At 48.0% G+C, this 10913-nt stretch overlaps 3 protein-coding genes across 3 annotated transcripts; 2 read left to right on the top strand and 1 right to left on the bottom strand.

The window, feature by feature from the left end:
* Positions 1-753: 753 nt before the first annotated feature.
* E1B28_008134 (uncharacterized protein) lies at positions 754-2685 on the top strand (the record flags this gene model as incomplete). Its single annotated transcript, XM_043152920.1, has 3 exons — positions 754-911; positions 970-1850; positions 1907-2685. The coding sequence occupies 3 exons, from the start codon at positions 754-756 to the stop codon at positions 2683-2685; spliced, it is 1818 nt and encodes a 605-aa protein (XP_043008203.1).
* Positions 2686-3531: 846 nt separating this feature from the next.
* Positions 3532-5070, bottom strand: E1B28_008133 (uncharacterized protein; the record flags this gene model as incomplete). Its single annotated transcript, XM_043152919.1, has 3 exons — positions 3532-4281; positions 4340-4509; positions 4566-5070. The coding sequence occupies 3 exons, from the start codon at positions 5068-5070 to the stop codon at positions 3532-3534; spliced, it is 1425 nt and encodes a 474-aa protein (XP_043008202.1).
* A 2839-nt stretch (positions 5071-7909) lies between these two features.
* On the top strand, positions 7910-8708 carry E1B28_008132 (uncharacterized protein; the record flags this gene model as incomplete). Its single annotated transcript, XM_043152918.1, has 3 exons — positions 7910-8158; positions 8237-8395; positions 8460-8708. The coding sequence occupies 3 exons, from the start codon at positions 7910-7912 to the stop codon at positions 8706-8708; spliced, it is 657 nt and encodes a 218-aa protein (XP_043008201.1).
* Between the last annotated feature and the right edge of the window lie 2205 nt (positions 8709-10913).

The raw sequence follows: 10913 nt of genomic DNA, 5'->3' as shown, positions 1-10913 counted from the left end.
TAGGCAGTGGACTAAGAAAAATCTCCTAGTCCAACTCGCACTGGAATGAGTCGACATTTATCGTTGTTCACACTGTTCCGCTCGAGCGGTGAGCGGTGGCCAACAGAGAATTCGAAGTTGACACAGGTTATATTAAATCAGAGGCAGTGGTCTTAAAAGCCTCATGATCTCAAATTGCTGTAACTTACACGTCACGTTGGCTGCTCATGGTCCTAGATTAGAACATGGAGGCCAGAAGTACACCTTATGCTTGCACTTAAGAGAAAACCACCATCCGAAATGAATGAAGCTAAGAATTTAGTCGCAGTTTTAATTTTTCGTTATGTAGTTGGTAAAGCCGTACCCACCTGTAAACGTTCAATCCCATTCCTTTCAGAATTCCAGGTCTATTATTACGAGTGACTCTTCTCGTTGCAATATTTTCAACGCAGTCCTACTTCTGATAAACGTTCCAGAATTAACTGTTCCCATATACAAGTACAAGCGCTCGTGCACCGCCTTGACCGCCCAGCCCCAGATCGTTATACCAACTGACCAATCATCGCCTCGGTTACGACTGAATTACCATGTTCTTCAGGGCCCTTATAATTCTTCTTGCCCCTCCCCCCGACACGATACATTTCTCTCTCTTTAACCACCAACATCCGCTGCGCCATCCCCACGTCCAAAACTGCCTCAACCCTCCAACTCAACCCTCTAACCAGTATACGCCATAACGCGAAAGAGAGAATCGGAATTCAAAAGAACTGAGAAATGGCGGCTTCCGCACTATCTGGTTGGAACCCAGGACACGATCCATGGGAGGACATGCCTCCAGCCATACCAGTCGGAGGAGGAGGAGCACCACCACCACCAGGTGCCACATATCTAGGAGCTGGTGGAGATCCAACGTTAAGAACATCATTTCCAGGGTACGTTTTCTCCCCTTCCATATCGCACGGGTGAAACTGAAATTTCCAAACTTGCAAGTGCAACACCAGGACGATGGTCACATCCTAATCTCCCAGCACTGAATGACGGTTGGCACCAGCACCCACATTCCCCGTACACCCCAGCATGGCACGCCACCGGGTATCCTTATCCTCATTTTCATCCCACACCAGCACCCCACTACGCACCACTCCCCGGTTATGGGGGTTGGGCACCCCCACCCGTATGGGCCGCTGGCGCTAGTACTTCCCCCTGGCATGGGAATATACCGCTTGGTGATATTCCCGTTCCTCCAACGCAGGATTACCCGCCAGCGTGGTATTCGCACTCACCTTGGCCGGGAGGATTCGGAGGTGTAGGGGAAACGCGAGGTCGAGGTCAAAAAGGCGTTGATTGGTTTGCAGCAGATGCGAAACGGAAGCGTTCGAAATCCCGTTCAGGCCAGGGAAGGAGAAAGTCAAAATCGCCTCATCCTGCCTTTCCTGGGGTTGATAGTTACTTCGACCATGAGGATGAATACGAAGATGAAGGCGAAGGCGAACGATGGGGCCCTAGTTGGCATAGAGGGGATTCGGAGAGACGACGTCGAAAGTATGAGAATGGTGAGAGAGGAACGAACTGGGATCTCCTTGACGGATTTCGTGGTTTATCCCTTGGACAACAAACGCCTAGGAAACGGTCGTTGTCCTTCAACGCTGTGGATCGACCAGCGCACCACCGTCGAACGATATCTAACCCGATCTATAAGGGTTATCACGTCACATATGAACAACACATGGACCGGTATGGGCATGCAGCGAGAGAGGGGGATTTGCCATATCGACCCAGTTCATGGAGAACAGATTACTCCGTGAAGGGAGGGTTAATGCATGCGTTGGGAGTTGGAAGTGGGTTGAAACGCAGTATCAGCGATGTTAAAGGTACGCGTCTGTTGAGTCCGATTTCCCTCAAACCCAGCACTTATGGGTAATTGCAGAGATCAACGACACCCAAAAACGAACCCTCCACCCTCATCTCCGATACGACCCAAATGCAACGCTGCCTTCCATCTCTCTAGACCTCCGACTAAACCCATCGATACCTCATTTTGTAGCACCAGCCCTCAACCTCTTTTCCTTGCCTCAAAGCCCACACGGAGTATCCGCTGTCGACCTCGTGCAATTCGCAACTCATCCGCCTTCATCCACCATGCGCCTCTTCCACAAACGACTCCCTTGGTACATCGACATTGACGTGTCTTCGAGACGGGATAACAGCTATATCACCATCCAAGATATCATCTACGCCCTGTTCACGACTCTCACAGGTCAGGGTTCTGGTGGTAAAAGCCAAGTCACCGCTGCTGAATATTGGTGCGGGGAGATGGGAGACCATGTTGAAGCGACGCCTCCACCGCCTCCACCTGGCGCATTGCCCGGTAATGGGAACACACCGTTGTTGCGGTCGATTACGCCGTTACCGCTTCTGGGACAGAAGAGGGCGAAGCACACTGCTAGAGAGCAAGTGAGCATGTCGTGGAGGATACGAGGGCGACTGGCTCATCATGTCACATGGGCAGCCTGGCGAGGTAAGGGAGATAGTGAAGAGGCTGCTCTCGCAGAAGGCGCGAAGGCTGAACAGGACGAACTGGCAAGAGGTGTGAGGAGGGTTGATTGGTTGGCTATTGGTACGAATGTGGATGACCAGAGGGCGTTTAGGTGGATAGGGTTGAGAAAAGCCAGGAGAGGGATGTGGGAGATAGTTACGGAGGGTTAGGAGGGGTTGAGACTCGTGGACAGAGACGGCCTGAGGGATTATTAATTATTTCTCGAAGAACGAAGACAGCCATGGACAGAACGACTGAATTTCATTGTGCATTCTGGCATCGACGAATCTCGCGCCCTCTTCTATTTCCACAATCAAGTTCGCTTGGTGAGATCTGGACGTGTCGTGGATGTATTCTTAACGACGGTTTGGTTGCAGGACTGAACAGACGTGAGCTGGAAGAGATTTGAGGAACGATATAATTTTTTTTCACGTACCGCATTCCGGGCGGAATTAGATACCAACTATTAGAAGTGTTCTCCTTGGTATGAAAGGCAATGAGATTGATTGAGAATGACTAGATCAGAATGGGCACTCCTGAATGACTGGATAGTCGACAAGCACCTGGTACGAAGAGTGAGAATGACAACACAGGAGGCGTGCGAGGTTGAATTAAGGGCAGGTCAAAGCGGTTTTTCGGAAGCATCCTAGCGCTTAACTCACTCATGACCCACCGCTGAAGAATCTTTAGAACGGCACCTCGAATCAGCACCAATTCACGAACCCGAGAATCCGACAGAATGAAAGCCTGACATAGAGATCGAACGTTGAAGGAGATGCAGTAATAGTTTGAATATTATAATCGGTGTGTGTTTTTTGGCAACAATTACTCCAACGCTGAGTAAAACAAGTAGCCCAGAACGAAAGGGAGAATTATGGTATCAAAGGAAGGTATTGACAATATAGAACATAATAGTTACAATCAGGTAAGATATCGATTATACATCATACACAAAAAAGAAACACTGAAATAATGGTATATGATCTAAGCTCAGTTATAACTCGGCGGGCAAACGATCACTTTTTCAACACCTTCAACAACGCCTTAACACCTTCAATCCCAAATCCACCCTCCGTGGTAGGATAACAGACATACATCGGTACCCTTCCAGAATCGAACTTGGCCCTGAAATCGCCTCGTTTCAGTAATCCGGCCGTTCCAGCTACCTTCGAATACACCTTCGACAGTCCAGCAATTTTCCATCCCGAGAGGTTAGCTTTCGGATGGAGCGTGTCGGACGCTGTTATTCCAAAAGTGACCTTGGGAGGTCGTGAAGGCGATGCTTTTTGAAGGAGCTCAAGCGAGGTGTGGATGAGGAGCTCAGACGTTCCTCGGGGTGCGGAAGGGAAAGAGATGGCGTTTTTAATGAGGTAGTAACGCGAGGTGAGAGCGGACTTGGACGACATATCGAGAGAGAAATCGGTGTTGAGAGAGGAGGAAGATGAAGAGAGACTGTGGGACGAGAATATGGGGGATTGAATGGGAGACTCAGAATCCGACGAAGAGGTAGATTGGGAAGATCCTCGTTCGGGAGATGTCTCCGGAGAGGACTTTTGGTGCCCTCGTGCAGGAAGGAAGAATTTGCGTTTCTGTTTCGGCGATGCAGTTGTGACTGGGGCTGGGGCTGGTACGGATGATACCTCGGAGGCAGGGGGCTGGTATGGCCCGTGAATGGGAGTGAGGATCAAAATCCCGACAATGTGGCCCTCGTGGCGAGCGACCAAATATCGGCGGTGCTGCTCATCTACCCATGGAAGTCCAGTGGTCTGCAGGGTACACGGTAAGTGCTCTGATCCAAATCCCGTGGAAATGAGAGAAACTTACAGAGGCCAACTGGACACCTTTCAGACCTTTACTCCTTCTCCACTCAAATAAGCCATCTTCCACTTCCTGTCTATCATGCTGCGACCAGTTTTCGGTCGTCTCGTCAACAGAAACACCAGCTCTCTCTGCCCTCCGGAGATTCTTTTTCAAATCCTTGACTGCACCGACCCCTTCGCGTTCGTCAAGTTCAGGATATGATCCGGATCGAGAACTTCCTCGTGGATACACTCGACCGTAGACCATCCGAGACCACGTTCTTTGTTGTTGTTGGCCAAAACGGTCTCAAGAGCGAGATCGGTACAACACCACACGGGTTTTGCTTTTTGTTCATCGACTGCCCAGGACACAAAGGCCTTGGCGGTGGGACCGAGAAGAGAAGGATCGGAGACGAGAGGGTTACCCCATGCAAAGATGTATTGTTTGTGTTGCATGTACCCTTGGATGGGGAGGAAGGTGGAAGTGGGGTTCTCGGCGAGGAAAGAGGCGGGCGCCTGCCATATTTTGTAGCGGGAGAACTCGAGCCAAGCGGTGGAAGAAGAGGAACCGTAGGTGGAGATCAGTTGGGCGATGGAGGATTTGTCGAAGGAGGAAGACGAAGGAGACGAAGGCTCGGCGCGATCACGTTCGTCCTCATCGTGGTCAAAGTTGAATACAGAGGGCTCGTCAGAGTCCACGTAATTGGACTCCTGGTGTTCTTGGTGTTCTCGGGATTCCTGCACTTGGATCGACATTGTGTTAACAGGGGAGGCGAGTGTAGGTAGAGAGGATTTGAGTTGGAAATGGAATTGCAGAAGGTGGCTTTTTATAAGTAAGTCTGTACCGTGGCCCAAGCACATTCTTACTCTCAAGCGCTCATTTGTCTTGCATTTGTGTCCCCGATTTTTCGGAAACCAAGGTCGTCTTGCTGACCTCCGAGGGGGAAACGCCGTACACGGATTCCTAGGATTTTGGGCAATCTAGGCCGGGATACCCGATCGAACCGATGATGTACTACGACCTGGCGGAGTTTGGATTACATGTCTTTGAAAGTTTGTGCGTTGCCCAAATTGAAGCAAGTACGTTCGACGAACCCACATTGCTATGACTTTGACCAGTCTCTCGGAGGAATAAACTCGAAGTTGTTGGTGTTGGCGGGGGAAAAGCACATGACGTCCACATCTTATCTCATCAGTAATCAGTAATTTCCGGCTTTTGAAAGCCGCGGTCCAGGGAGTGCGATCTTAATTTCGATTGATAGCCACTGCGCATAAGAGTGTGAAGGAACCGTCTCTCTAGATTCTGCTCTCAAGTTTCTCGAACTAACGACAAACCAAGTTGTGGATGTCGCGCCAGCAAAAAAGCCAAAAAAGGCCGAATATGCCTGGTTCATCTTATCTTTCACCTTGAAGCAATCGGAGGCATGGAGGTTCAAGGAGAATGCAGATAAATTGCGTATTACTTTGTATTCTATTGAAATACATGGTACATCTGGAGTATGCATAGACACACATTTGTAATGTCGACACAGAGAAAAAATCGAGAATGTCTGTCCGGCGAGGCCAGCGATGCAAGTGTGCATGCCATGAGTGGATGGTAACGGCCAAGCAATGGCGACGGACTTCTCCCCGAATCACTCATGAGAACAAGAGCAACACGTCCGACGACACTTGCGACAAGAACATTGCAAGCGATAACAGTGATGCACATGGGTATCAAGCGAAATGGGAGAAAGGCCTAGGAAGTTCGGTGCTAAATCTAGTAGTGGCGAGAGAGTGCTTGTAACGTTGCCACCGTGAGCGCAACACCGAGGACGGGGAGCACAATGATGCCTCAAAGAGTGGAGCTTCAGAAAGGATTATGAAGAATATCCCGAGGGGTAACGAATGTTGAATATTGAATATTGACCCTACACACATGTACGGCCCGAAGTAAATAATAATCCTCCGTACATCATGATTCCGAGCACCCCATTACTGACTGTAACACACTGATGAAAACTTAGGAGGAGACATGAGATGAGAACTGGAACTGGAACGAGAGTTAGATTCCTGTGAATGGCATGATTAGGGAGTAAAAAACCCACAATGTTCAGTACTTCGTCATCTCATCCAACTTATATTATTGAGGGTCAGAGGAAATCCCTAAAGATAGCTTAATGGCATCCACCAGGTCGGTTGATGGCAACTGCCTATCTTCAAGCGATGCATTGTGGGCGAGAATGACAGCGCGGGCTTGCCCCGATATGCCCAAACCAAACCCATCTTGGCTTTCTTCCATACGTACCCCCGCCCGCTGAACCTCGTTTCGAAAGGAAGACCACATAACTCAAGATAAATTCTTCTCGTTTTCCTCGGCGTTGTATTGTTCTTTGAGGCGAATGTATGACGGGTGTTTTTTGAAACAATTCTCCTCGACGAGGAATGCGAGGGCAATTTGAGTTCCGTAGACGACTCGTAATTTGGGTAATATTTCGCATGGTCTCTTCTGGGTTTGTTCCATGATGGCCTATGTTGAATGGTTTGAGCAACAAGAATTTGTGGGTATTTCGGAAGGATAATGTTGGCGAGATGGACGTTGCGTAACGGCATATCCGGCATCATGTGTTAATACTACCATATATGGTATAATTTGCTCCGGACTGTACGGTATCTACGGTATGCCCGAGAGAAAGGGATCTTATCAGTGGATAAGATAGCGAACGGTGAGAAATCGATGCTTTGACTGCGCGTCGTTCATTCTTTCTCTCCATCGCGCACTCTTCACCGCGCCGCTTTCTCCAGCCTTTTTACAAGTAGCTCTTTCTCCTTTAGTGCTGGGGCCCACAGCTGCCATCCAGATCTCTCCACTTTTTGGCACCTGAGCTCGGCCTTCAAGCTTCAGGTTAGGCCCTAGCCCACGTTGGGGGCTTTTTCTTTCCCAGAACGCCCTTCACGTGTCCCAAAAAAAGTTCCAGCGACCCACTAAACTGAGATAAAGCTAGACATACAAAACAGTGATAGAGCAAGAGTTATCCTATTCTATGAGAGATACCTCTCACCCTTGCTCTACACTTCTTCTTTCTCCCTTAGTCCTCTCCTGAGCGGAAGCAAGGAGCCTATCTTGTCCACTTTCGGAGTACTTAACGCATGCACATGGAGGTGAGGTTCAAGGAGACGCTTAAACTCTGGGCCCGGCCTTCACTGACTCTAAGTTATTAGGGATGAAGTTCAAAATTCCCATCACCTGTCACTTACGCATACTTCCTCCTCTTGGACTGATGACAGTAGCCAGTGAATGAGTGTACTTCCAGCGGAACGGTGTCGAACCAGAAACGTCCAGAGTATACTTTTATTGCGTTGCAAACCTCCATGCACTTTAGAGAGCATGGCGCATGGCGCATGCCCGTCATGGGTTCGCATGTATGTAGCAGTCCACACCCACATCCCTTCATTCGTTAATGCCGTCGTCACACGACCTTCAATTGAGATACCATGCTCAGCTTTCAAATGAATCGAATGGCACAATTCGAAAGATAATATCGATAATGCTTCGCACATCAACATAGAATCGAAACCTACCATTCCATCTCATTGAACACCCATCAAAAACAGTATGACTTCGAATGCGAGTGCTCGCACGCAAATTGAGGCCCTCCTAAGCCTCATATCCTCGTCAACCCAAGCAGCCATGTCAGAGTATGAGAAGACCGGTCATGGAATTCCTACCCCCAACTCCTTGGAATCCCATCCGTTGGACAATGAAGCTGGAGCCCTTGCGTTAAGAAGGGCTATACAGACACTTGAAGCTGCATGTGAGCAGTTATGCAGTACTCTTGCTCAGCCAATGCACACGCTACTCAATGTATGACTTTTGTTTAGAATTGCTTTGTTAATGTTCAACCTTACCGACTAATCTATCCATCTATCTGTTACCTCTTAGCGCTCCATGCCATACGAGGTACCCTGCCTCAAGCTTGTTGTTGAGGAAGGGATAGCCGATATCATTGAAGCCACTGCTCCAGATGGCGCCAAAGGAATGCACATAGACGATGTTGTTACTAAGATGAAGAATAAAGCTGACCTGGAAAAGCTCAACCAGGTGATGCTTCTTCTGTCAACTCAAGGGTGTTTCTGAGCTAATAACATATGTCAAAGTATCTAAGGGCGTTTACGCGAACAACCGCATGTCACTCCCATTACTATCGTCCAATCCGATATCTTCAACCATTTTGATCTACTCAGGAGACATCCTCCAGGGCGCCTCCATGCTACCTGAGGCGCTGGTTCATCCCAAATATGCATCCAGCATGGCAGTCAACAGAAGCAGTTTTTCGTATCTGATCAGGAACGAGATGGAGAATGCTTCGTATTTTGATTGGATCCAGTCAAATGTAGTAAGATTCCGGATATAAATCCTAAAGTTTTGCTGACCCTATGCATCTAGCCATACTCAATAAAGGTACTGGCCAAAACTTTGCTTTTCTTCTCGAAACATTATATCATTGGTTGTAGCATTTTCAACGAGCCAAGAGGTGTTCACTGGCAAATTCCGAGACATGGGGTAGGGGGAGGGGGGGGGGGGGCCTGGAGGGCCTTATGTTTGAAAGGTGCATGCACCCCCAAAATGATGTGATACTGTCTCAAATCAGTGTGTTTGGATCCAAATTATTGTTTTTAAAAGGAAATGCACTTTTCCCCAGTTGTGGCAGTAAAATTTCCTTATTTAGCTATCAAAATTTGCTCAAATTTCTGCATCAAGTCTTATTGATCAGACTGAAACAAACAATCTTTTTTTTTCTTCATGCATACATATAGCAAAGGCAAAAAAAAAGGTACTATCTCCATCATATGTGGATTATTGATACTTTTGAAGGCTGTCTACCTTATCTGCTCTTTATAGTATCACCTGTGCGGCTGTGGTCTAGCTGGCAAGCCCATAGAAAAGTATTTTTGTGATGATAGATGTCACAAAGAGGCAGCAAAGCAGAGGAGAAAGTGAGAATGACACGTCAAATATCGGAATATAACGTGGAAAATTGGTCTTGCCGGGCATTTGGTAATCAAAAATTTCCATATTAGGAAGGTGCAGGGGGGGGGGGGGGGGGGGCACACCAGAAAAGCGAAAAATTATTTCGAGCTTAATTGACTACTGAAGGTAGCTAAATCAGGATGTAGATATGCTCAAATGTGTTATGATAGTAGACTCAGTGTTCGTAATGACAACTAAGGTAAATATATACTACCTGTTATGATAGTAGACTAAGTAGAAAGAAGTAAGTGAGTATGAAGGTACAAGTAAATTGTGGGGCTCACCTCAGTGTTCGTAACGACAACTGAGGTGGCCCCTGAATGAGTGCGATGAATATAAGGTAAAAGTGAACGGAAGTATATGGTATGAAATGCAGAAAGATAGGGGTGATTGCGGTGATCACTGGACCTACGGATACTATCACAACACCCCCCTTACTCCGTAGTGTCCAGTATTATTGAAACAGGTTTCTTATGTTGAGGTCCACCTAGAGGTTTGGTAAATACCTCCGCTATATTTTCCCCAGTATCCACATCCGTAATGGCAACTTGACGTCTCGCCACTTTTTCCCGGATGTGGTGGTGCCTCATATCAATATGTTTGACCAGTCCATGGTTCTTTGAATTCTCCGTCAGGCTCTGTGACCCCTCATTATCGCTGTGAAGTTGTATAGGTCTGTCGATCTTCATTCCCACTTCCGACAGCCATGATGCCATCCATACCGCTTGCTGGCTCGCTCTCGCCAGTGCGATATACTCTGATTCGACGGTTGAAAGTGCTACGGATGCCTGTCGTTTTGAACCCCACGATACTGGTGCTCCGGCCATGAAAAAGACGTAGCCTGAGGTCGACTTCCTTGTATCTCTGCATCTGCCCCAGTCTGCATCTACCCACCCAACGGGTGTCAAGCTCCCTCCACGTTTGTAATGGATCTTGTATCCCAACGTCCCTCTGAGGTACTCTGCTACATGTACTAGAGCTTTCCAATGGGATTCCCCCGAATTTCCTTGGAATCTCGCCAACAGGTTTACTGCGAATGATAGGTCCGGTCGGGTACAGATCTGGGCCCATTGGATCGAACCCAATAATTCATGATATGGTTTGTTCAACATGAACTTTCGTTCTTCTTCTGGTAGTGGGTTCGGTGATTCGGACAGTACAATTCCAGGGGGTAAGGGCGTTCCACGAGGTTTGTGTTCCCATAGATCAAAATGTCGTAGCATTCTTTCAATGTACGTCTTTTGTGTGAGGCATATTCCCCCGTCTGTGCGCGGCTCAATCGCTACGCCCAGGAGTATCCCATTATTTGCGTCGCTCGCCTCATATTTCTCTCCCAATTCCTTCCTTGCTCTGTCCCTGCCCTGTGTGCTCTCTGAACCTCCAAATACATCGTCAGTATATGTATTCGTGATGGTGTATTCCCCTTCGACTTGTCTAACTCGAACACATGGATCTGCGCGCGATTGATAGTAGTTCAGTTCGTTGTATGAGTTTGACAGTGTCTTGAACCACTCGTGTGCACCCTGTTTCATTCCATAAAGCACCTTTTTCAGTTTACAGACTAGATGTTCTTTGCCAGGGACCTTGA

Source organism: Marasmius oreades, chromosome 5, assembly GCF_018924745.1.
Source record: "Marasmius oreades isolate 03SP1 chromosome 5, whole genome shotgun sequence".
Lineage (NCBI taxonomy): Eukaryota > Fungi > Basidiomycota > Agaricomycetes > Agaricales > Marasmiaceae > Marasmius > Marasmius oreades.
Note: the sequence above shows the minus strand (reverse complement) of the source record. Positions and strands in the feature narration are given on the sequence as shown.